General features: G+C 41.8%; 2 protein-coding genes across 3 annotated transcripts in view; one reads left to right on the top strand and one right to left on the bottom strand.

Moving 5' to 3' along the window:
* On the top strand, nucleotides 1-26822 carry epn2 (epsin 2). Of its 2 annotated transcripts, XM_082529211.1 has the most exons (10): nucleotides 1-263; nucleotides 7346-8105; nucleotides 9018-9172; nucleotides 16198-16310; nucleotides 17459-17563; nucleotides 18057-18177; nucleotides 20530-20679; nucleotides 21347-21439; nucleotides 22634-22867; nucleotides 23092-26822. In XM_082529211.1, the coding sequence occupies exons 2-10, from the start codon at nucleotides 7678-7680 to the stop codon at nucleotides 23421-23423; spliced, it is 1731 nt and encodes a 576-aa protein (XP_082385337.1). In that variant the 5' UTR covers nucleotides 1-263; nucleotides 7346-7677; the 3' UTR covers nucleotides 23424-26822. The 2 variants fall into 2 exon arrangements, with proteins under 2 accessions (XP_082385337.1, XP_082385338.1); XM_082529212.1 differs by lacking the exon at nucleotides 21347-21439 and having other exon boundaries at nucleotides 5-263.
* The window catches only part of LOC309704410 (uncharacterized protein), a 342365-nt gene that overhangs the window by 70325 nt on the left and 245144 nt on the right, over nucleotides 1-26896 (bottom strand). The window lies entirely within an intron of this gene.

A 26896-nucleotide genomic window follows, 5' to 3' on the forward strand; every position in this document is an offset into this window, starting at 1 on the left:
GCCAACCCCCAACCCCTACACCCCACCTCCTGCTCTGCCCGCCATGTTCTGTAGGAGGAGGAGATACGTGTAGTCCTGGCTTTAGCTGGCTTAGCACTAGCAGCATATAGCTAGGCGGAGGCGCAACAAGCTCCTTGAACGCCCAAATAAGTACTCCTGTCTCGGTTTCCCCCTTCTCTTTTTGGAATTAGCTACGTTTTTTATTGGTTTGACTTCCACTTGGAGTGACACGAGTACCTAAAGTATCCCTCTCAAAAATTCTGGTAAGTTACCTTCGGTTTTCAACACAGTCGCGTTGTTTTGTTTTTCTGGGGTGTCCTGTAATCCAGTTTGCTATGGTGATGTCTCCACTGAGCTCCCGTCTTGGATGCTAGCTTGAAGGATCGCTAACTAGCTTTACATGCTAGTTGATTGTCCTAACATAGAAAGTACTTTATGAAGCTAACGCGAACGATTGTGCGTTACAGTATAGAAGTGGTCATAAAACCGGTAAATAGTAAATTGTGTTACATCTAGATGGTGAGTGATCAACAGTTGTGTTGTTAGTAGGGTGCTGGAGGGGATGGTGTGTGAACTGGCTGTTCTAACACAAGCTCTGCTAGCTTTGATTCAACTTTTCTGAAAGCCAGGATTTGAAATCGTCTTGTAAATTGACGCTAGGCGGTGGTTGGTATCTCGGGTGCAAATATCTGTAAGTGGAAAAAGTGATTGCTGCAGTGTATTTTTAAGCTACAGCAAACTTTTCCGGGTTATGTACTTTTCCAGTGAGCTGAAATGTGTAGTCACCGCTAACTCAATCAATGCTAAGCACTAGAACTTGCCGCAAGTTTGCACTCAACTAGCTGTAGTTAGCGGCAAACCCCTTAGTAGCAAGTGTGGTTGCTATTCTATGTTAGAGTAAGCTCGCACTATTTTATACACATACTTATTTCACCTCTATCACCTGGATTTTTTGACTGAACGGATTATAAATAACATTAAGGTAGTTTACTAGCACCAAACGAATGTTAGCTAAAGCTACTTTAGCTTATGTGCTAACTATCAGTCACGTCAGTTCAAGGAGGCGCCGTGATTTTAAAAAAAGAAAAAAAGAGCCACTTAAATTATTTTTATTTTCTCTACCGAAACACACATGCTGTTATAGAGACGAGGGCTAGACGAGAGCATACTACAGTGACTCAGCAGTCCAAAACTTAACGTACTTATTGATATTTTTAGGGAGACTCGTTACGACGTGGGCGCTGTCCGTTTACTCGCCTGGTTTCCGACAAGCAGCGACTAAAGTGTTTGGTTTTTAGATCATTAATACTGGCAAGGTTTTCTTTTCTATTTTCAACATAGTCAAAGATGTTTGAGTAAAACCTCTCTTTTCATAGTCGCACTGAACCCGTATTGATGTGGCCTGAGAAGAGGGGCAGCGCTTCCTTTATTGTCAGGGTGGTCAGTCAGTTACGGGGGTGACAGATGCATCATCACGGTCCTCCTCCCGTCCCTGTCTTGGCTGGCTTTGTTTCTCTCGGCTAGCAACATAGGACAAAAGGTGGGGTGATGCGTCGATCAGATGGTGGCCTCTCCTCCTGTCTCACTGTCTCAGAGTGCACGGTTGTAATAGCTCACTTAAACCCACTTTAGTACTGTTTGAACAAGTGTTAGTGCTTATTTGACGCGAGTTTGGCTTTTGGGAGCTTAATCCTTGTGTCTAGGAGAAGATGAAGATTAATTACTTATGAATGTTGCTCTTGGTTGTACCATATGTAAAGGGATGGTTAAGGAACTGGCTGGATGCCATTACACAGCCTATTATGCACAATGTCATTCTGAACAGACAAACATAGTCTTGTCACATTCACACACAGGCGCCCGGTTGTGCAAGCCTACTATCTCGAGATCAGCTTTACTCATTCTGTGTGACAAGGTGGACCTGTTCTCAATGCGCTGATTCTGAGCCCTTAATGCTAATCACAGTTTACCTAGCTTTTGCCAAAACACACACAAGATAAGTTGGACTTGTTATGATCTAAGGTGACTCACTTAAGTCAAGTGTTCTACGTGTTTCTTTGGGATATATTCATTCAGATATTTTCTAGGACATGAAAAACCCATTCATCTTCGCCAGGCAATATGAACATGTTTGGCTGAAAAACATGAATCATTCTTTGATCTAATGATTGGGGTGATTTTGTAAAACAAGGGTTAATTTTTTACCCTCTTACAGTTAAATCCTATACATGTGGTTTGAGAAGATGCCTTAGTGGGTTCTCTCTTGATGCACAATGACATTCAGATTCTGTGAAATCTGGTGATGTGAAGCCCCTGGGTGATGTGAATGAAGCTGAAAAGTTAAGTTTGCATCAAGCGGGATTGCCCTGTAGGTTGGATTCTTCTTCAGGTGAAAGTGAGAATCAGAAATGAAGGACGGGTGTATTGATGCTGTTTGAGGGCTACAGGGCCTCTTTGCTTCTATGTCACCTTTATGTAGAGAAATGGGGGGTAGAACGCGTGGAGAAAAGTGAGTGAAAATGTAGGACTTAATGGTAAGTTAGGAAATTATATTTCTGTAACTTGATTCCAACTGTCAGCTATACACATCTATATCCTATTGCCGGTCAGGAGTTAACATTTATGGGTTTCCTCATGCAAGCAACATGAGGCAGAACTTCTCATTGCGTTTGATGTGAACTAACCGTAATGAAGGGGACATCATTATTGTTCCCTTATTTGGTTATTTCCTTGTCCGGGGTAGATTTCTCTCTAGCGATAATAGCAGTGCACAGAAGCTTGTTGAAAGCTATAGCTGAACTCTAACCTCAGGAACAGATTGGGCTTGGGTCTATAATGTTGTATCTCCTCCATGATTTTGTTCTGTTCTCCTCTGCTTCATCCTGCACCGGGAGTAATTTGTGTGCACACAGTGTAGGATGATTTTAAAAATTGCCCAATTGCTCTCTTTGCCGTACCCATGACTGACTTCCTGCCTGCCTCGTCCACCACCCATTGTTTAACTTCCATCGTCTCGCTACATTAGTGGACCAAAGAACTGCTCCTGAAATGTGCTGTGGTGCATCTAGTGGAATTGCCTTAAGTTGCTGTGACATGTGGCATGAGTGGCTGTGATATGGGTACCCCAGTGGGAATTGAAGGGTAGTGTTTGGCCATTACTCATCGTCTGCCTAAATGGGGGAGGAAGGAGCTTAAGAGACGCACCCACTCTGGGTTGCAATCTTTCCGTTGAGAGCGGGCACACTGGTGCACCGGGGAGAAGATGGACCCATTCATAAAGCAAGGCATGCTAGGATGTTTCTGCTACTAGTGTCACCTGGTTTTGGGAGACCTGCACCACAAACTGGAGTGTAAAAGAACTCCTGTCTTATGGAGTTTCCCTGACTGCCTGTTCTAAATGAATGAATTGATGTAACTCTTTGGTCCTTTGCGTGTGCTGTGTGCACTAACAAGTGACAAACTAATATATACAGGACTCGTTAGTTGTGGGTAAATCTCAAACTTTCAGTTTATTCACAGAAAAGTCAGAAAGGTGTGGTCTTTTTTTTTTTCTTCTTTGGTCTCAAAGAGAAAGAAAGTTGTAGTTCTGTTCAGCCTAATGTGTCTTACTTCATGCTGATGGTGTTGATACTGAAACGACATATTGCACATTCCTGCACTGCCGGCACAGCAACAACTTCTGAGCACTTCCTGCCAAGCCAAGATTAAAGCTTTTGTAATGATGGACCTCTGGTGCACAGACATTAATGTCTCAGTCACACGTTTCTTTCCCCGTCTGTATCTTTAGATATTCGTAGTTTGGCGATACAGATTGTTAAATACATGACAAATAATTTCATTTTATTTAAGATGAACACTCATTGCGTGCAGGTGATTTGTTTACAGTTGGTCAAAGCCGGAAGGTTTTATAAGTAAGCGGCATTACAGTATTATTATTAAATACTGTTGATGGAATTCATAGAAAGTTGTAGGTATCTGTGACATGATTTGCAATTCAAAAAGGGAATATCTCATAATGCGCTACTACATCACTGCTGCTAGTTCATGCTGTTGAGACCAATCGTTATTCCTGTCAGGCGATACACATATTTATTTATTTATTTTTGGGGGGAAATTTATCACAACTGTTCTGTGTATATTAGTCCATCAGTTCACTGGTATCTTATTTGGATTTGTAAAAAAGTGTTTTCCACAGTAAGGCCTCATTTGTTTTTTGTTTTTTCTGCTTTTGACCTTTGCATGTAACAGTAAATGGCACTTTGTCCCATTTGACTATGATGGTAGTGCGGTTAGTGTTTTTCTCAGCCTGTATTTAATGGGTTATTTCTGTTCCTCTTCCTCCTTCAAAATTAGTCCAACTCTATGGCCATAATAAATGCATATTTGGTCTGTTGTTTGGCTGCAGGGCACAAGCACTCTTTCGCCTTTGCCTTCTGTCGCATTCTAAGGAATGATCGCTGGGTATTTTTTACTTATTTACTTCATTTATTACTTTGTCTTCCAAAAGCGAAAATCGCCAAGGATTAGACAATTGTTGCATGAAAAACCAGGCGATATTAAAACACCACATATTTAAATATATTATAAATGGCTTTGTGTTGAAATAGAGAACAGGGTGGACTAACAGCTCATCTTTAATGTGTGTGAGTCAGATACAGACAGGCCAGAAAGAAAAGAAGGAAGAGACTGAATGGGTGGCGACAGATGTGTTCGAGTTCATCTGGTGCCGTTAAAAAGCACACCCTGGACTCAATTATTTCACGCTTAAACTGCTACCCCGCATTGTGTGCTGGCGGTTTGACGGGATGATGACATGCTTACTGATTTTTGACATACTTATAACCTGCACTGTCAGCATGAACACATATTTCTTTAGACACGCACACAAACACAAGTCTTGTGTGCAGTCTTCTTTTGGGATTGGCGTGAACTAAGCACAGAAGGACTGAGTGAAGGCAGGCTGGGGATATCTACTGGCTCTTGTGTGTCAGGGGTGGGGGGTTTGTTCCGGGATGTGAATGGGGGTTGCAGGAGGGTGGGATGGACAAGACAGACTCTCCTCTCTTCCTCCTGTCTGCTACGGGTGAATAGGTGATTATAGCAGCAGATGTGTCATTAGGTCTGAGCAGTATTCATGCGGATGCAGGGTGAGGAGGAGGGTGACGAGGGAACGTTCAGAGAGAGAGAGAGAGAGAGAGTGTGTGTGTGTGTGTGTGTGTGTGTGTGTGTGTGTGTCATGCTCTACAGGAATCACGTTTCATTGGCGTTAAGTGAATTTATGGGATGTGCCAAGTTGTTTTCTTATCCTTGTTTCTTCACCCCCCGTCCCCTCCAGCTGTCTTTCCATGACATTGCTAGACAGGAAGCTCCCTGAAACAAATGCATGCACAAGTTGTCTGTATTTAACTTCTACATACATTGAAAAAAACGCGTTCTTGTGCTTAATAAAGTCCACACAGACTTGTACTTATGTGTATGAAAGAACTTTGTTGGGCTTGTCTGTGCACGCCTGGCATTGAGCTCTGATCAATGAAAAGGATAAGTCATCATAGGTTTGCCTGGAAGGCATCGAGGCAGGCAAAACAATGGGCACCGACATCCCAAACTGCAGTTTATTACTGATAACAGTAATAACTGCATTTGCAGTCCAAGCACAACTCTGTTAATGGGGGCTTGCTGTTCTTTTCCAGCACCAGCAGCAGATTTAAACGTGTTATGTAAGCCTTAGGTGTTGCATACTTAAGCGAGTTTTCACGGTCAAGAGTTTTTCACATGGCACTTGGGTGTGTACGTTACGCCGCTGTGAGTCTCCGCCCACTATCCATACTTGTCTCTGTGTCTGGCAGGAAGTGATTAGTGGCTGCTTTGCTGATCTTTTAGAAACAAGTACTGAGGCGTCATCAGTCACTTCTGTGGTATTCATCTGACTGGAAATGGATTATCTCCCCTGCCACCCACCGGAGGGTGGAAACTCATTCTTACTGTTAATGCTGTGAAGATAAAGGCGTCTCATTCTCAGACTTGTTAGAGAATTGTGGTTGAATATATTGGGGAATTAAAAAAGCAAAGCTCTTATTTTATATATACAGTGCTTATTAGACCACCTGTTGTTTAAAAAAATGTTTTAAAAAATGTCACAAACGAAATGTTACTGAAATTAAGTTTTTATACCCAGAATTTAAGCCGACACCCTGGACTTTTCTGAGAACTCAGAAATTACTGCTTTTTCTGCTCAGCTGTAATTTGGCATCCTAATCAAAAAATAATAATATGCTTCAATATTTTTTTTCTGCTTTTGAAAAACAGTAAAATCAAAAACAATAATTTTATATTTTAGCATTAAAAATAAAAATTTTATTAAAGAGCTTGTGCACACTGATGGATTAACCATTTCAGTGATTGCCAATACTGTTAATTTAAATCTTTGCAAAGATTGTGGTCAAGTTACTGCTGGTGAATTACATTGATAACTTCTATGATCTTAGAGCAATATTATACATACACGTTGCTCTCTGTGTTATATTTACACCATATCAGGTTTTTTTTAAAAATCCCTGAACAATATTTTAAGGACTTATTTGTACTCCATAACCTGGTGCTCAAGATTAAAATGTTAGATTATTGCAGACCTCTTTATATGGCATGTTGTTTCATTGTAATTGTCTTCACATTGTCCTCCAAGTTCACACAAAGAATATGCACCTGAAGCAGTCTTGGAAGTGCTGGGGAATGGTGTGACCACACAGATTTGTTTAGTTTAACAAAAATCTTCACCATCCGTCCTAGTAATTTGCCATCGTGTCAAAGTTACTGTAAACTTAAGTGAAATTATAAAAGTGGAAACAATTCTTGTTCACAGCACCGTGACTTTGTATAATATAGAGGGGGCATGCATGGAAATTGCTTATCTAAGTGTGAAAGTATGAAACATGTTTGTCTAGTTTCAAAAAGCGCTTACAGCTGCTCTTGTGATTACACATCGATGTGAGCTTACTGTTTAGCTGTGGAACTTCATGAAAGACATTCAGATTAGCGTGTGACTTCAGCTGTTCAGAAATCTGAAATATAGCAACGCGTAGGTTTTTCTTGGGCTATTGAGGTTTTGAGTTGTTATTGCTGGTATGTGACATTACTTTAGGGGTGTGAAACTTATTAAAGAAGATGCATATTAAGCTGATGTTATGTTTAAGATACTCTGAGTGATTGCAAGTATTGTAGAGTGTGCTTGTTTTTTTTTTTTGTTTTTTTTTTTTTTGTTTTTTTTTTTTTGGGTTTCTGGCCCTTGCCTATATTTGTTTTTCATATTGTTCTGTAAACTAACCTGTTATTTGTCGTCTTGGTCTAGGTGATGGCATGGTCATGTGTTCAGCCGGCACTGTGGGTGTGGAAATGGTTTTAACAGACGCTGTGTTGGAGGACTCGGGAACACTGCACTGGCCTGGAGGAGCCTCATAAACAACCGCGTACATCCACAAACCGCTTTGTTACAGGAAAACATTAACAAAACACCGCCGTGACAAAGGACACAGAAACGCGGGCAAACAACACAAGCTTCACCTGAAGGGCACGTTTGTAACTTCTGGGTGTGTGTAACCCAAATATTGTTGGTGTCCCAGCTGCTCTCCTTGTGTGAGAGTGTACGTTTGATTTCTTGTCTGTCCCATCTTAACCGCCACCATGCCAAGCACCATCCGCCGGCAGATGAAGAACATGGTTAACAACTACTCCGAAGCGGAGAAGAAAGTCAGAGAGGCCACGTCCAACGACCCCTGGGGGCCGTCGTCTTCACTCATGTCGGACATCGCCGACCTCACTTACAACGTGGTGGCCTTCAGCGAGATCATGAACATGATCTGGAAACGACTCAACGACCACGGCAAGAACTGGCGCCACGTCTACAAGGCGCTCACCTTGCTTGACTACCTGATCAAGACGGGCTCAGAGAGAGTAGCGCTGCAGTGCAAAGAAAACATCTTCGCCATCCAGACTCTGAAGGACTTCCAGTACATCGACAGAGATGGCAAGGACCAGGGCATCAACGTCAGGGAGAAGAGCAAGCAGCTAGTGGTCCTACTCAAAGACGAAGACCGCCTCAAAGGAGAGAGGTGAGACCTTTTTCTTTTTTTATTATTATTATTTTCTTGCAGCAGAGTGCATTGCTGTCCTTTCTGCACTTCTGCTCTTCTGCTTGCAGCACAGGCATCAAATCTTAGAGAGGTCAAACCAACCACGACCTTTAATACAGAGGAAGCAACAAAGTTCAAAAGGCTGTCTTAGTCTACGTGACTAGATCAAAACATCTGTATTACGCGAGAGATTCTTATGTGTAGTTTAAGAGATCCATGCCTTCTTACTAAAACAGTTAATCCTTGGAAATAACTCTGTAACACTTCTTATCTTTATCACTTGTAATGTGTGCAAAGAATGTTGCTGGCTACAGATTTAATACATTTCCTGTCTTAACAGTCTGGCATGACTTTGTTCTTTCAGTGATTTTTATTTTATTTATTTTTCCCCCCTTCCTCCACTTCAACTCGGTGGCGTATTTAGAAATGTGTGATCACTCCAAGACTTGCAGTTTTGACACCTGCCTTTTTAACACACACACACACACACACACACACACACACACACACACACACACACACACACACACACACACACACACACACACACACACAGTCTCGAACTGTACACAGAACAGAGAAAATGTTTTGGTTGCAACTGTAGTGTTTCCAGTATTATCTTAATTGGTCTGTGGGGATTTGTTTGACAGCATGTTTAATCTAAAATAATCATTTTGGCACTTTAGGATTGAAACCACTTGAAACCCTGATTCTTGGGGTAATTCTGCTATTAGATGTTCTCGCTTTGTTTGGTTTCATGGCTCCATCGTCGTGTCACCCTAGTATCTCATTCTTATTCGTTCTGTTAGACCTAAAACTAGAGTTTCTTAGCTTAAGTCAAGATGATTGATCACAGATATTAATCATATATTATCCCTTTTGTCCTGCTAGGTCTCAGGCTTTGAAGACCAAAGAGCGTATGGCCCAGGTGTCCACAGGGAGCAGTCATATGGGATTTGGCCGAGGCTCATCTCAACCCAACCTCTCCACTTCCTACAGTGAAGAGTATGGCAGATCAGAGGGATCACCTGCTTCCTACCATGGTTGTGAGTACTGGATTATAATTACCAGTCGGCTTAACACATAGAAAGGTGTCACGCCATATGTTTAAGCAAAAAAAAAAAAAAAATCATGCAGTGCACTCGATTATGGTTACTGTATCACAGTTGGTGTAACTTTGGCCTACATCCTGAAATCTGCCCCTCCCCCTGTCCTATCTCTGGCTAGCGCTCCTGCATTCCTTAATTCTCTCTTTCCCACACACACACACACACACACACACACACACACACACACACACACAGAAGAGGAAGAAGAAGAAGACCCCCCAATCATCTTTTATCCACATGGCAAAGGAATCTGCTTCCCTTTATAGTGATGCACTCGTTTCTCTAGAGACGCATGACAGTGACAATGTAGCAGAGTGCACGGAAACCACTAAGGGTCAGTTTTATAATATTTCAGACCTCTTGTCAAAGCATGAAATAATATCCCTTTCATTCCATGATGTAGAGTAAATACAGTACAGGGTTGTTCATACTCAGTGACATCTTTAGGTGATTTTGCTGGAGTTTCTAAACGGAACTCTTTTCCTTTCACACTCTAACCTCCCACCCAGTTCTTTGTACACAGCAGGATGACTTTGTGTCTGTGTGTGTGCGTGTACGCCTATGGATGTGGGTTTGTTGCCATGCATTTGGTTTCAGGCTGCCCAGACTTGTCTAGCATCCTTATGGAGTGTACACCAAGCTCTCATTTATGGCCCACATTCCTGTGTGTACATTGTGTTTGAGTGCGAGGCTCAGAGGCGGAAGCTACAGCAGCTGAGTCATCAGTGCAGAAACTGATGGAGGATCTGGCCAATAGGCGTTAGGCTGTGGGAGTTGCTAGGGGAGATTTTTGGGATTCCAGACAAACTTTCTGAGTATTGTTATCCAGACAGGGTGTGAATAAATGGCCGTGTGAGACTGTAGGTGTAAAGCCGGCCCCCAGTTACCAAAATTAACCTCACCCTGGGCCTAAAAATCTCTACATTTTATCTTTTATCTTCTGTGGTTGATTCTTATACATTTGGATAATGGTGCCTTTTTATTTCAGCATTTTAACAAGTAAAATACATAAAAATAATCGGAAAATATCTAATCTAAAACATCTAGTAATTACTGTCCAGTAATTAAAACAAAAAAAAATATTTGGCAGGTTTTATAGAAATAGTTTTATAGTGTCACATACTCATGTGCCACATACAGAAGAGACAAGGTTTGAAACCTTGTCTCTTCTGCCACTTATCTAGGTCACAGAAGCAGTCTAATGGGTCAAATTATGGTTAAGTGAAGGTAGCGCGTAGGCAGCTGCATAGAGCATCTGTTGTCAGATGGGGTTGATATCAGAAATAAGTGGCACAACTGGTTTGTGGGCTACTCTGTGTTGTTGCTGGTCCATCAGCCAGCTACAGAGAAGAGTGTAGTTCTAGCATACGAGTTCAACAGTGTGTTTAAAAACATGCTGGATGCCAGTACACATTGCAACCAGTATGCATTTGACTAACACACAGCATCATCCACATGTGCAATGTGGATGCATACAAAAACACCTCCAAATGTTAAGTACATTTAACAACAAAAAAAACCCTGATGTACAAAGACAAGAGACTGTGTCTGCAAGAATGGTGGCTGCTCATGGTTCTCACACATAGAAAAAACTCTCGTGTGCAATTAGCACCACATAAATCCACGCAAGATGACACAAGTGGTCATCAGCCCATTTCAGCACAAAAACCCAGCCTCCTTCTCTTCATAGCTGGAATAGCTAGGTTTCATTTGACGTAGACGTGACGTCGACGTAAAGCGCGAAATTTGACTGGCGGTTGGAAGTGAAAAAGATAAGCGCAAAATCACAGACAGACAGTACGCAAAATGCCTATGTCCTGTTGTGTTTACGGATGCTCCAGTAGGTCGACCCGAGAAACTTATTAACGGTATTTTAGGGTACCAAAAATAGCCCAACGAAGAGGAGAAAAATGGAAAATTCTAACCGAAAAACGTAGGAAAAAATGGATTTTAAATTTACGTTTACAGTCGGGAGGAGCAGAGTCTGCCAATGCCCGTGTCTGCAGCGACCACTTCGTCAGAGGTAATGTTATGTTTGCAAACGAACTTATTAGCATTAGGTTGTCGTTAAATTCTCGTTTACTTAGTGCTTTTAAGTTAGTAGTCTAATATTGACTTGATTGGGACTATAGGCTGCCCAAGTGCTTTGGATGACGAAGAGTCGGAGGACTGGGCTCCGACGGTCAATCTCGGCTACGAACGAAAACCCAGATCGGAATCAGTTCTCAAACGAGAGAAAAGAATGAAGCTTAAGGCAGAACAGCATCGATGTGCAGAGGCGATTTTGGATATGCAACAGACGGCTGAGAGCCCGGATTTGAGCCTACTTAATTAGGCTACTAACCCTGCCATACAATTGCAATGAGCTGCAATCACTTCTCCATCCTCCTTTGCAATTGCCCAAGTCTTCAGAGGTGTCTCGTTAGACCTCTGAGAATGGTTTACCTTGAAACAAACAACTGTCACTCTAACGAAGTCCTAAGGATGTGGCATGTTTGTTGACGTTAAAGCCGCTACCGCTAACTGTTAGCGTGTTTAAGATAAAGCAATATAAGAACAAACACTCACCCTTGCAAACACCAAACTGTATCCATCACGGAGACGTTTTGTTCCAAGGTTGTGGACCCACCCGCTGACAAAAAAATTGTACGCCTCCAGACTCTTGAAAGCTTTCATTTGCTGCCTAGTGTAGTAAGAAGTCTGGAGGACCAAGTAGTTGGTGATATCCACAGCCTCGATAGTAGGCAAATCCTTTACTTCTGTGGTGTATTCGGACATTTTCAAAGAATACGGATCACGTCCGATATATTTTTTAACTATCTGTTTATATCTCTCCCGAGAAACGGGGTCTAAAGTTGCACAATAGCTGCTCTCCTGACTCTCCACAGTGTCCTCCATGTTTACTTCCGCCCTCCACTCAAAAATCGCGCTGCCTCCGCACGTCATCAGAACCACGTGACCGCAACCCAACTATTGCATGGTGCTCATGCAGCCTTAATGTAGTTGGATGCCTTAGCTTTTGTGGAATTGGAATATCATTAAAGACAGCATGAACCAAAGTGGAGATGCCAAGATAAGAAATTATTTAACTAGCGTCTTATCAGCTCTTTAAAGATTGAAAACTAAGGATGTTGAAATGTTTTCTGAAACCAGGCAGAGATTTGTCTGTAACATATGCCAGAAGACTCGATTATCCATATATGGTTCATTCCCACAGTGGTGGGTAAGGAACTGGTGTGTTTTAGTTGGCTTTCAGTTTTTGTTTATTTGCCTTTCTGTTTTGTGGCAGCTCAGTATGTCTTCAGGCTCAGTGGTCTTTTTAAATCTAACAAGAAAAAAGTATTTTTCTTCTGCTAGATCACTGCATAGCATGTGTGTGTTTATGACATAATGGTAAATTTACTAGGGAGTCAGCACGTGTTCTTCAAGAGCCAAAGCTTTTTTTTTTTCCCCCCCTCTGATTTGTCAGACATAATTGTGTTTGTATGGTTCCACTGTGTCTGTTTTAGCTTTAGTACAGCTGTTCAAGGCAGGCATAGATGAGGTTGAAGCCATAGCTCACTGTTCCAGCTAAACAAACACCTTTTACCTCAGGTACTTTCTCAGGAAATGCATAGTCTGGAGTCGGAGCAGCAGAGACACGGGTTTGATGAGGAGCAAGGAAAGGAAGAACATCAGAAATATGGAGCTAGCGCTGCCACAAACGATTATTTTGATAGTCGACTAGTCACCGATTGTTTTTGCGATTAGTCGACTAATCAGATCATGCATCCATTGGACGTAAAACATACAGCTTATTCCACTAGCATGCATCTGCTTTTATATAACTATCAGCTTACAGCTTGAAGTGTTTAAGGTATGTGCTAACTAAAAATAAAGACAAGATCACAGTTTATTAAACTTTTAATGAAATTGAGATTGTCTCGGTGGAGTTTAATAAACTCAGCCGTCTGCTCCTTGCTATCTAAAATATAACAGGACACTGGAGTAAACTCTCGACCATCTCACACTTCTGTTTAATCAGTTGTCTGCTTGACGTTTATTCGGCTGTGTGAAAACTATAACTTTAATCTCAGCCAAACCGATTTACTCAGGAACAAATAAAACGCTGAAAAAGCCAAATAATAACATTTTTAAGTTATCTAAGTGACTTATATATCATGTTAAACCTGAGTAGCGAAAGACCGCGGGGGGTTTGAAAACGATGTGCCGGGAGTTGAACCTTGACCTCTGGGCCAGCTTATCTCCGAAAATGTCGGAGCACTTTTGTAAATATGTGATGTCTTGATAAATCAACCAGATATTTGATGTTTACACAGCTACATTCTCGCCTGAAAATATCCGAAAACTTTATTTTGTGACCCAAAAAGAGTAATATTAAAACTAAGTAGCTGCCGCCATCGTTGGAAACTGGAATTGGCTGAGCCACGCTATGAATTCTGGGATAGGTTGGGTCACGAAGGACACACCCGACCCATCCTTCAAATCTGGGGAAATTAAGGACGCATTTGTCGGCTGCATTTGGAGAAGTCTTCGAGTTTGGACAGCCTTCGTCGCGTCGCTGTAATGTAATCGGCCTACAAATGCAGCCCCTGAATTTGGACACAGCTACGATACTGGAGACTGCTTCTTCTTCTTCTGTGTTTAACAGCAGCTGGCATCCTTGTAGATGTAGTGCTGCCATCTTCTGTTTCAGTCCGTTATTACACTCTTAAATCCTACTATTTATTCCTGCGTCTTTCAGAATCTCACAAAGCTTCAAACGACGCGTCGACTATTGAATTAGTTGTCGGCGATTTCGATAGTTGCCGTAATCGTGACTAGTCGACGAATCGTGGCAGCCCTATCTGAAGCCAATACCTAGAAAACCTGCACAGGTGTGGTTGTTGCTGCCGTTGTTTACAACACTTTTTGTACTTGCATGGGATTTTGAATATGCACATTTCTCTGAGTCTGCAGACTTTAACTGAAGACTTTTGACTGTTTTTTGGCTAAACAAAAACTTGTTTTCGGTTTTTGACTAACCTAAAACGGTAAAGGTACAGTAAGCAGTGGAAAGAAATGTAGTTGTGCAGTTTATTGTTATGTGACAGTATCTGCTCTTGTGGTCATTTATTGCATGGTTTTAGAGTTTCACTCAAATAAAACACATGCTTGACTTTTGGTACTCTCTTGAATGAAACGATTTGACTTTTGCGACCATTCATCGGATTATTTCTTGAAGCATCCAGAGTTGACAGTGGTGAAGCTTTTTAGACACTTTTGTTAATGATGATCTTCTATGTAATAGATAAATGAGGCTTTTGTTTCTGCAGAGCACGGGCTACATATGAGCTGTTTTTGTGTTACTGGCTATCAGGTTTCTTTAACCATTTCAAAGAAGACTGGGCCTCTTCATTTTAAGGGAAATGTCTTTTTTGTACCATTTCTACCATCTTCTTATGATGGAAACATTTGATCGGGCAAATTGTCTGTGTACGTTTACAGATAACTTGCTGATGTGATATGTATTTTCAAAAATGTCTTTTCAGGGTAGGAGGATGTTAGTCAAAGTGAAGTTTCAAAGTTAGTCGCATCAAAGAGTGAAACTAACATTTAGTCTTTCCGCACGTCATATTTGTGTTACTTGGGTTTTTTGGCCTTGGGATTCTACAGCTGCTCAGGGTTCGACGTATATTTAAAAAGAAATGAAGCATGATTATGATCATGAAAAAATAAGTGTGCATATTTGTAGCCAAATTGGCAGTAGAAAAAAAAATAATGGCTGGCGTGTTTGTGTGAAGGAGAGAGGCGAACGAACGAAAAACAAAAGTACCCCAAAGGGAAAATTTGATCAGTCCTTCTTTTTTTAGTAAACAAAACAAGTAACAGGTTAAAAGAAAAGTGTGCGTGCGTGCGTGCGTGTGTGTGTGTGTGTGTGTGTGTGAAGAACTATCATCACATAGAAAAGCACACGTTAAGTAGAAAATCCAGGTCATTATACATATATTCTTTGCACACCCACAACATTCACGGAGAAATAAAGTCAAAAGAATGACATGGCAAGAAAAGACAAATATGATGATGGCCTCTGTTTCCCATGGAAATGAGTTTGTTTCCACACTGAGACACAGTCACACTTTCAGTTCAGTTGAAGCCGCCATAGTGAGTGTCTCTCTACGCTCTTTCTTATTATGTTCAAGCCAGCTGGCGTGTATGTTTGTTTGTTTGCCACGTGCGATGTCTGCGTGTTTTGTGCTGCCACATGGCCCGACTTAGGTCCGTTCAGCTTATTGGATCATCGTCTCCCACGGGCTTGCAGTGAAGACCTATGATCACACACACACACACACACACACACACACACACACACACTGTGCTTTCTGTGCAGGCTAATAAAATGCTAAATGTGTCTTGCATTACTACTGGATATTGTGTGATTGCATCTGTTGTGACAGAAGTTGTCTTAAAGTACCTGTTAGGGAGTTTTTATTGTTTTATTCGATTATGCTTCAAATGTTATGTTACACATATTTCACCAGACACAGTTTTCTGTAGAAACAGGAAGCTGACCCTGTGACACTGACATTTACCGCAAGAGGACTAGTACAGAAATACATATCCGCAGAAGTTGACTTGCATTATATTATTCTTAGAAATTGACTTGCAACACACATACTTTGTGACACACACACACACAGCTTACACACAGGACAGCATCAGGACCTGCATAACAGGAAATGTGATTATATTTTTGCATATTGACGATGTAACCTATAAAAATAAACGAATGCTGCAGTACGGGGTGACTCTCTGAGTTTCACCCGTGCCGCACGTTATCAATCTCAAGTGTCTCAGTGTTGTTTACTCACCTGACTGTTTGTTAACTGTAAATCTCTGACAGTACCAGTTAGTGCATAATGAACTGTGACGTCTTGCCCTGTGGCAGTAACATTAACATACATTCTGAATTTGCTGCTTAGCTACGTCTCCTAACGCCGGTTCAGAACTGGAACAGGCCAGACCTCAGACCAGCGGAGAGGAAGAACTGCAACTGCAACTTGCCTTGGCCATGAGCAGAGAGGCTGCAGAGCAGGTATGCACACTTTGTCGCACATGCGTATGCTAACATGCCAGACATGGCTGTTTCAAGTCGAGGTGGGCAGATTGATTTGAATATCGAATATATGTCAGAATACTTTAATAATCCCAAAGGAAACTGGATAGCAGCATTGGTGTCAGTATCAGTTTCTATCATTAAAGTTTGTTTGTTTGTGTTTGTGTTTGTGTTTTTGTTTTTGTTTTTTCAATGAAAAGGAGGGGAAAAAATACCTTAAACTTCCACTATCAAAAATGTCTGAAACCTTATGTGTTAACGGTCATGTCAACTATAGGACATTGAGTTGACTTGTGTTGTTTAAAAGTGCTTCATGGCATTCTCACACCAATAGTTTGTTTTCTCCGTATCAGCTTTTGCCCCATGGTTTGTGCATCACTGCCAACAACATGAGAATGTTCAATTCACCTTTTGGCCTGATGTGTCCGGCCAATAAGCGGAAGGAAGAAAAATAAAAAATAAAGGTGGTGTGTTCTGGACTTCTGGAGAATATGGAGAAACTACGTTAATTTAACGTAAAGTTTCTAGCCCATAAAGACATTTGCAGACCTCTAGTACCGTGCCACATCCTAAAGAACAAAGCATACGTGGCAGTGGCAAGTTGTTTAGCTCAGAATTGCGATATACTTCTGGTAGTTGGTTCAGATTGGGGGCCAAAGGGGAAAATGAACCAGAGTTTGATTAAAGCTGACTAAACGCAGCAGGTGTGAAAACAACCTTAGAGAAAGGCACACTTATATTCCAGGTCTTCAAAAAGCCCATATTCAAAAACAGCTGAAAGGAGTGTTTTGTTGTGTTAACTAATTATTTATATAGGAAAAAAATCACAGTGATTTAGTGGTCATTAAAATGTCTTCAGAGTCATGAGCTTTGTATGTAAGCTACCCTTCTAAGTCCACAATTGGCATTATTGGCCCTGTATTTACTTTGCATTAGCTTGATGTCAATATTTTCAGTATTGCACAGCGCTAGTTTTCAGTAAACATACAATAAATGAGCCTATTTTGCAGTAAAAATAAGATTAGTAGTACAAAAACACATCTTTAATTGAACATCACTTTGAAAAATGTCATGTTGAGAAGAATGAGATAAGTTACACATGGGTTGGTGTTTCTGTGTGTGTGCAGGAGGAGCGCATACGCCGAGGAGATGACCTGAGACTACAAATGGCCTTAGAGGAGAGTAAGAAAGAAGGCCCAGGCTCTGCAAAAGTTGCCAAGAAGAAAAAAGAGGTAAAAAGCACATAAGCGTAGTGGTTGCGGTGACTCAGTTATTCCATTATCGCAAACACGCTCCTGAAATAGTCTTGTCTCTCCCCATCTCCTTTTTCTGCCTCACCCTGTCTGCTCCCTTCAGTAGCCGTAATGAAGCCGCTAACTGGCAGCAGACTGCCGAGTTTATTTGTCATTATTCTGCCTGAATAAGTGCCCGGCTGCAGTTTGAGGCCACGGAGAGATAAAGAGTTGAAGACGTACGGTTGCACGACAATGACTCATGTTGTTCTCAATGCGTAATGACATAACTACCCTCTATGTTTGAACAGTATTCATGTGCAGGATAATGGCCAACGGATTGTCTTTCCTACTTTTTTCCATTTCATATATTCCGTGTATATCTTCAATCACCCCCTTTGTATATTTCCTCTTTTGTCTCCATGCTTAATTTTCCTTTTATCTGGTCTCCTGTCGTTTTGTTATTTTCTAACCCATGGGTCTCTCTTTGTAGCCACAGTCCACTTTGATGGATCTAATGGATGTCCCCGAGCCTGGTGCCAGTGCTGACCCCTGGGGCACGGGAGCTGGGGCCGGAGCTGCTGCTGCATCAGCTGACCCATGGCAGCCTTATGGTATATACATACACACACTCTTGCTTTCTTGAAAGTTGTTACATCATGTGAGATCTACATACTAGGGCTGGGCCATATTATACTGTTCAAGGTAATACCGGTACAAAGCTAGGCAACGATAAGAAAATGACATCACGGTAGAATATGGGTAAAACGCGCATGCGCAGTGCCGAAAAAGCACGGAGAATGCACGGTAACGGAGAATGTGAATGGGGAAAGTAGATTGAGTGAAAAGAATGAGCCAGAATTGTTTTGTAAAAATGGTGCAGCTTAACTGGTTTGGTGTTTGTCCGTCAGATACACAACAAAGCACTTTTTTTTGTAGAACATGCAAGTGGGGCCGCTGTATTTGTCGACTAAGGTGCTTGTAAATCTGGAAGTAATCTGGGTCCTAAACTCCGTCCTTTAAAGTCCCGAAGTCAAACAAACGTCACTGAGAGTTTAAAACTGTCTAAATTCTTTCACCTTTAATGAAATGATCATCATTGCTGCTTTACCAGGTGTAACTATGAAGTTTAACATCCAGGCATCCATGAAAACAGAATTCGGAGTTAGAAGTTAGCAGGAAGTTAGCGGAAGTTAGCTCGCTAGTTTCGCTAGTTACCTAAACATGATATAGCATGTTCTGACTGAGAGATTTCTGAAAAAATTCAAACGTACAGCTCTGCTATCACTTCCAACATAAATGAAGACAGAAAACTAAACAGCAGTGACGTTTGTAGGGTTACTGAAGTTGGGCTAGCTGGTTTATAATGATGTGCTACGTGATCGCTAGCGACACAGCTATGTTAGCACAACATAAACAGTGAAGCTCGAGGATGAACGCTAACACTTTTCCACTCGATAAAAGTTAACGTGAAGGTTCCTCATGGTTAGAGACAAATGCAATCGCATGGCAGGATGCTGTAAACAGACCAAACTTCAGTCAGGAGAACAATTGAGACAATCCATCCACAATACGAGGTTAGTCAATAATATACTGCAACAACAAGGGAATAGAGCAGCTGTGATAGAATACAGCATTAATGAATCAAAGGTACAGAAGTGGAAGAAGCAAGAAGAATGAGTTGAATAAAGTTTGATTTATCTGACTGCTTTGTTTCGCTTAATGTGCCTTATAATCCCGTGCACCTTATGGTCCGAGAAATACGTATTTGACTTTTTTATTTGGCACACTGTGGTTTCATGTTGCAAAGCACCTCTTTTTAACTTCAGTGGATATTATACATGGTTATGCTCAGGATATGTCAGCCCATTTCTACTGGAAATACCTTTTGGTTAAACTTTCAGCAAGGAATTTGCATTTGCACTGTTAAATGTTTATATAGCTTTAATGCACATAAAAACAGCTGCTTGTTTAAGTAAAATGAATGGATCAGGTTTTTTTTGCGCTAGTAAAGTTGTGGAGTTGTATTTTGTCTCGCAGAAATTATATCGTTATCGCAAATTTTCCAAATATATATCGTGATATATATTTTTGACCATATCGCCCTGCTCTACTACATACTATCACTGAAAAGTTTGCATGTGTGTGAAAGAGATTTCTGCTCTCCACCTGCCGCTTGCAGGACTGTGACTCTTTGTTACACAGGAATGCTGCTCCACTGGCTCAGCAGCATTACTGCACTGAGGGTTGGGGAGGGTGAGAGTTAGCGGAAGACATTGTGAAGGAAGGGATCATGATGCTGGGAGAAAAGCAGGCTCGGGGAGTCAGATATGTAATAGTCCTCTGTCATGATGAGGTTGGCGTGTGAGAGGGAGTGTCTATGTGGATAGATTGAACTGAAATGAACTATGCAGTAATTACTCAGTTTATTTCAGTATTTGTTAGTCTCGGGTTTACAGAAAATTTGTTTAAATGTTTGATTAAGGAAGGGCATGATAGTTTCTGTTGCAGCATAATCACAGACGAAATCACATATGTGAGATTTTTAGATAATTATAACACAGATTCTTTGGAGTCCTAAATGAAATCACATGATCCCTCGCACTGTTTGCTCTCTGTACTCTGTGAAATGTACCTAATGATAAAATTTGAGGACTGTTGAAAGAGCGGCAGCCCAGAAATGAGGGAGCTTACTGCGTTTTTATCCCTTATCTGTCGTGTGTTTGGTTGACCGTTCATTCTGGATTCTGTGATGTAATTCGGTAACATAAATAATTTTTCAAGGATAAGGTGCTTGTTGGTTTTCCTTCCTCAACTCGAGGCTGGACTGATGTATTAAGTGAGGCCCAGGGGGGCTCAGCGCATTAAATTAACCCTGCTTTTCACCAATTCACTCCCCTCTCTTTACCTGTATATACCTTTAATCCCTCACCCACAGAACATTGAATGTCTCCCCTTCCCTCCAGGATCTGCCCCTAAGCCAGCAACCTCAGTGGACCCATGGGGCACTTCTACTGTCCCACCCATCAAGAGCAGCGATCCCTGGGCGCCCAACTCCATTCCTGCTTCTGACCCATGGGGTTCTGCAGCAGCCCGCCCCAAACCCTCCAACACAGGTAACCTTCTCTCCCCCCCCCCCCCCCCCCAGCCCTAAACATAGCCAGCTTTGCTGCCAACTAAGTACCAAGGTGACCTGTCATGTTGCTTCTTACATTGTGATTAATAAATTAAAGTTGCAAGTACACAATGTTTTAAAAAGAATCATCCGATTTCAAAGAGCTTTTTAAAAATCTTGCGGTGACTTTTAGAATACATGGCTGAATTTAAGTTTCACATAGAGAGCTTACAATGTTTACAACTGTGCAGTGCGTTTACCTCCTGACACACAGCATGTGTCCGTGTGATTGGTTTGCTGTTTGTCCGTCAGATACACAAGTCGGTGCATCCACTGCTGTCGTTATGTTACCCACTGGCAATCATGTGAAACTCACGAATCCCTGTATGTGTTTCGATTGTTACCGAATTAAAGCACTCTGAAATTGGATGATTCTTGTTTATACTTTTTTGTACTGTATAATTTTCCAAGGTTTTAATGAAAATTCAGTCGACTTGAAGACTCAAACTCACAACAGAGCAACACAGCACAAAGTATTCATTGTCATTCATACTCATATTGTATTCCATTTGTCTTTTTATGTATTTGCTCTGTGTTTATGTGAACTTTTGTCTACTTTGTGTATTGTCTTGTATTCTTGCATTTGTGTATGCATTTTCTCCTTTCAGGTAGCTTTGACCTGTTGAGCGCATCCAATGGTACATCCAAAGAAGACTTCTCAGAGTTTGATAGCCTGCGCTCTTCCTCCTCTGTCCCCACTGGTACTCACCCTGTCTTTGTCTCTCTAATGACATGGAGTCTGTGTTGTTGTTGTTGTTTTTTGTTTTTGTCAGTGTCTGTCTGTGCAGATGCGTTGCTTCTGCATGGCAGAGACACACACATGTCTTGTGTTTATATGTCAGTATCACCAGACTGGAGCAAAGGCAGCATTATAACCACTAAAATTAGGTTTTTAAGCTGATTTGGCAGTAATTGTATCAAATTGTGGCCGGGAAACAGCTCTTTGCTCCAGTCTGGTTCCATTTCACTGTGGTGTAATCTGGGACAGCTTTTGAAGGTACATTGTTAAATAAATTATCAGACTCAGTTTAGGGAAACCCTCTCAGATATGACCTGATTCTTGTTAAATCTCGATTTGGGAATTTACATCTAAATTTAAACTAATCCTATTCACAGCTCCATTCAGGTCTGTGTCTGATAAGGTTCCAGTGAACAGTTTGGACGGTGTTATTCTCTAGTCTGAGTGTGGGAGGATGATGACTTTTGCTCTAGCTCAACACTAACGCAGCACTAATGCAGTCCAAGAGGTGGTGAGGAAAAGAATAAAGTGAAGCGACCTTCTACGGAGCGGATTTGAGCTCCAGCTGAAATCTACAAGATTTATGGGGCATTGTAGGCCTATCTCATCTTACCATGGCTGTTTCTAAGATCTGCTACACTTCATTTCTTATTTTGTGGCAGCAGTTTTCATCTTTGACATTTCCGTTTGTGTGTGTTTGTGTGTGTGCATGCGCGTGCTGTTGCTAGTAAGCTGGGTTTATGAGTGCATCAGTGAATGTCTCCACTGCTATCTGACTGCTGCCACAACAAACAGCCAGGCTGTCTGCCTCTGATGTCTTCTCATAATAGAGTCTTCTGATCATTTTATGGCATCAACTCAGTTTCGTTTTACTCTCAGTCTGAATCTGGTTTGCTCATGTGCTGATAAACATGTCCGCTAGTAGGTCGGCGACTCTGAGAAATCCAAATGGACAGCAAGTTTAGAGAACAAAACAAAATAGAATACCACAGTAAATCAATTCTTTTTGTTCAAATACTACTCTTCGGTATCGTAGATGCCTTCAATTATTTGCCGTGCCCGACTGGAGTAGGCATTAAATCCATAATGCTTTGCCCAATTCTGAAAGCAGCTCGTTCAGCTGTAAAATACGACTACCTCTACTTTTGTTCTTCAGGTGATATGGGCATTGCATCTTCTGTCCCCTCCCAACTCAGCCTGGCCAGCAGTAGCAGCCTGGACATATTTGATCCCCTTCCCACCTCAGCATCTACTTCCATCATCACAAACCCAACTAGAAAGACTCCTGAGTCCTTCCTGGGTCCCAATGCTGCCCTGGTCAATTTAGACTCTCTGGTGACCAAACCGGCCCAGCCTGCGCCAGTTGTCAACCCATTCTTGGCTTCAACAGGTGGGAGAGCAAAGAGAATGTGAAATCTAATATTTTATATATTTATTATTATTATTTATTTATTTTCTAACAATCTTAGTGGGATGGGTGAAGAAAGTGTTAGCTTTGAAGTATTTTAGCGAGTACTTTATATAATGTCCAACTGACATAGCCCAACTAAACACAATGTACTGTTGTACTAATGTGTTTTCTTCCTTTGTTTGTTATCCCCTCACTTTATTTAGGTGGCTCTGCTCCAACCCCGGCCAACCCCTTCCAAGTGAGCCAGCCAGCTCCCCCCACCCTCAACCAGATGCGCGTCAGCCCGATGCCCTCTGGCTTTGGCAGCATGGCAGAGCCCATAGGCCTTTCCTCCATGCCTCCTCAGCCCGTCCCCATGGTCCCTCTGACAGGTATGGCCCCCATGGGCCACTCGATGCCTGGAGTGGGTGCTGTGGGAGGCATGGGGATGAGCGCAGGGATTCCATCCTCCATGTCCATGCCCCAGCCCCTGATGAGCATGCCCCCCCAGGCTGGGACTCAAAACACCGGAACCACCAACCCGTTCCTTTTGTGAGAGGATGACAGGGAGAGGGACATCATGGAGTAACCCTTCCTTTTACTCTTCAACTTTAGCCCCTCAAGAAGCTTCAAAACGAACAAGGAGACGTCTTATCTCAATTATCCATTTATAACCAACTCCAAGCCAGAGTCCCAGCAGGACCCTCTCCTACCTTACCACACTCCCTAACTCCTTTCTTCTCTCTTTCTTTCTCTCCTACAAGCTGCCTAGTCCTGTGTTCCATGCTGATCTAATGATAATGTTGATGACCACAAAGAGTTTGCATCAGTCCACAGACTTTTTAAGAGTAGCGTCAGTGTTTACAGTTTTTCCACTGAGGCAGGACTTGGCCAGTCTCTCCTCCCTGTCCTTTTCTCAATCATTTCTCCCTTACTTCTTCCCTTTAGGACCGCTCCTCTCCTCTTCTGTAGTGGAGTGACAGGAGAGTCTGACTGTTCTAATGCCAGGATCTTATCTCTTCACTAGAGCTAATCTTTTATAAGCCCTGCCAGCTGGTGTGTGTGTGTGAGAGAGTGCACATCTCAGTACTTTTACACTGTGTATTTTCCAGCGAGTCAACTTCCACTCACTGGAGTAAAGATGAGAGATGGTTAGATGTGTTTATACTCTGTGTGCAAGTGTGTGTGTGTGTGTTACAAAGCAGGAATTTTGCACAATTGTTTGCTTTTTTCTTCTTCTTTTGTTTCTTTCTTTTTTTCTTTTTTTTTCTGTGACTGTTGGGCTCACCGCTACACCTTAGCTTAGGGAGGACGTCCAGCCGCTTAAAACAGCCGAGTCGACACACACACACAAACACAAAAACACAGTGCCTCGGCTCATGGTCACAACTCTCATCTGGTCACTTCCTCTAATCTCTGAACTTTCTTCAGACCCTCCAGATGACCTTTGACCTCAGTGGTTCACAGGAATAACAATGAAAGCTTCTCAGAGGAGATGTTTTGTTTGTTTGTTTTTAAATATCTGTGTTTTTGCTCACATGCAAGTGTACTGATACTAACTACTACATGTTGAGCCCCCCCAAAATGTTTGTAGTGAAAAAGACATGAACTGTGGTGGCATCAGTATTTTTTGTTTTTTTTGCTATATAAATAGGATGCAGTGAGGCATCATGGGACAGTTTTTTTTTTATTTTTTATTTTTTTATTTAAGTTTGTTTCAAGGCTCAAAGGGATACGTGTGGAAGGAGGGTTGTGTTTGTGTGTGTGTATGTCTGTGTGTATATGTGCGCGTTTGCAGGAGAAATGCATTTAGTTTCCAAGTGTACTTTCATGAACAAGTTTTCCCATTTCTCAGTCTGATAAGTGGAAACTGATTTGGAATTAGTTTCTGAAGTGGAACTCAAACAAGGGGCAACTTAGGCATCAACGACCTTAAGAGTGAGTGTGTGTGTGTGTGTGTGTGTGTGTGTGTGTGTGTGTGTGTGTGTGTGTGTGTGTGTGTGTGTGTGCGCGTGCCCGCATGTTTGCAGCAGATATCAGTGATTGTTGCTTTAACAAAAAAATATATATTTTAAAGCATATGACAGACACTTGGCATTGTGGGAAGAGTTTACCTCTGACTGGATTTGCTGGCGTTAATCTATCTACAGGATTACATTACCTAGTGGGAACGCACGCACTCACTCACACACACATTTTCAAAGGGGGTTGTTCCAGGATCAGTCTATTGATAGCACAGGGAATCCCACAGCAAACAACAGCGAGTCATGTTACGTAAACGTGCGGTTGTTTTCTTGTGTTGGTTACTTTATTTTGTTTTTGTTTGTGTTAGGTGTAAATCCATAGCCAAGCTTATCAGAGTTTTGGAGCTGTGTACCTAGCTAAGCCATGTGTCATCTTTATTTTATTTTTTTTCCTGTTACTCTAGTTTGTGTCACCCTATGGGTAGGCTATGTAATTCTCTTCTCTTAGAAGCACAACTGTTACCAAAGTCATAGCGACTGTGATTTCGGAGGATGCCGTACTCTGATTACTTTGAACAGTAGAGTCACCGCTTACTGACATTTCCCCCCTTCTCTTTCTGTTTATTGACGCTCTTGAGATCAGAGACTCCATTGTTAAAATGTTTTATATTTCAGAGCTGTTTTACATTTTGTTCAGAGTTTTGTGTAAGAAAGTGTTACTGTTGGCTGAACATCAGCACATTTACTGACAGCGAGCAGAGTGTCTTGTCTTTCGTCATTTTGGTTGTGAAAGGTGGGTTGATGACATTCAGCTATGGATGAATTGCACCTGGTGTACAGACCCTTTTTTGTGTAAGTCAGAATAGTTTCTTCAGATCTTTCTCAATAACTGCCAATGTGACTGTGGAAAGCTTGTTTTTCCTTCCTTGTTAATTTTTCTTTTGATATGGATTGGCGCCCCCTCGTGGTCTGCTCTGGTATGATAGCTACTCTGCAGGACCGTGGAGACATCCACTTAAAGCAGACCTTCATTTCTCTCAGGCAAAAACAAAAGGAGGGGCAGCTCCGACCGTACGTGTGCGTATGCTTTTCACGAGGGTGGCGGTGGTGATTGCTTTTTACGTTTGGGGGTCCTGAATGAATGAATGGATGCAACCCCTGCAGACCAGCAAGCATTTTTACATTTTTTTAATCTCAACTAAATATATGCAAAAATAAAAGAAGGAAAAAGTGAACGAGATAAAAACAGACTTAACGCTTGATGTGTTTTGCAGGATAAAATTTGCTAACTAAGTCTTGTTCATGGAAACACTACTATGATATTCTAGCTCAAGATGTGTCACCTTCTCACCGGCCTTGTCTTTCACTGCGGGCCTGACCTTAAACTTCACTCTCAGCAATTGCAGGAAAGTTTATAGAAGCGTCGAAAAGAGAACAAAGGCTTCGAGCCGTCGTGCTCAAACAGTCTGAGAACGCTGCAGCCGGAAAACGTTTTTTCTTGAATCCCTGGCAGCGTTGTTCACAGTCGTGACTATGGTGCAGTGAAAATGTGGCCTGTGTGTAGCGAGCTCCTCTGTGTTACATTATGTATTCACTATGCTTTTATCAAGAGGACTAACTGACCTTACAGGCTGTCTGTCTTTGTATGCATAAACAGCCTCCTTTATTCTTTTCTTTTCGTGTCTATTTACCTTTCTCATAGTACTGGGAGCAGGCTGCTTTTTCTTTCCTTTTTTTTAATTTTTTTTTTTTTATTGGATACGTGCTCAACCTGTTGGCATTATAACTGTATAATATAATTTATCATTTGTACTATTGTAACATACTGTTCTTCTGTATACCTTATTATTCTGTGTAATGGGTTTTTGTAGGAAAAGTCATTGTGGTATTTTAACGACATCTAAACAAATGAACGCAGCAGGCTCCGCACCCCTGTCGGATGAGGACAACTGTAGCTGCAACTGGTTCAAAATAAACTGTGTATCACTTCAGCTCTGTCCGCTCTGTCTCTCCTTGCATGTTGTTTTTAGGGCTGGGGATGTTTTGCCCACAGACTACAGCGATC

Source organism: Aulonocara stuartgranti (genome assembly GCF_965226115.1).
Source record: "Aulonocara stuartgranti genome assembly, chromosome: 4".
NCBI lineage: Eukaryota > Metazoa > Chordata > Actinopteri > Cichliformes > Cichlidae > Aulonocara > Aulonocara stuartgranti.

What these genes read in the sequence shown, in the direction of transcription:
- epn2 (XM_082529211.1), top strand. Translation starts at nt 7,678, where the DNA reads ATGCCAAGCACCATCCGCCGGCAGATGAAGAACATGGTTAACAACTAC. An exon ending in GCAGAGAGGCTGCAGAGCAG is followed by an intron (nt 16,311 to 17,458) that starts GTATGCACACTT and finishes GTGTGTGTGCAG; the next exon opens with GAGGAGCGCATACGCCGAGG. An exon ending in TTCCTCCTCTGTCCCCACTG is followed by an intron (nt 21,440 to 22,633) that starts GTACTCACCCTG and finishes TTTGTTCTTCAG; the next exon opens with GTGATATGGGCATTGCATCT.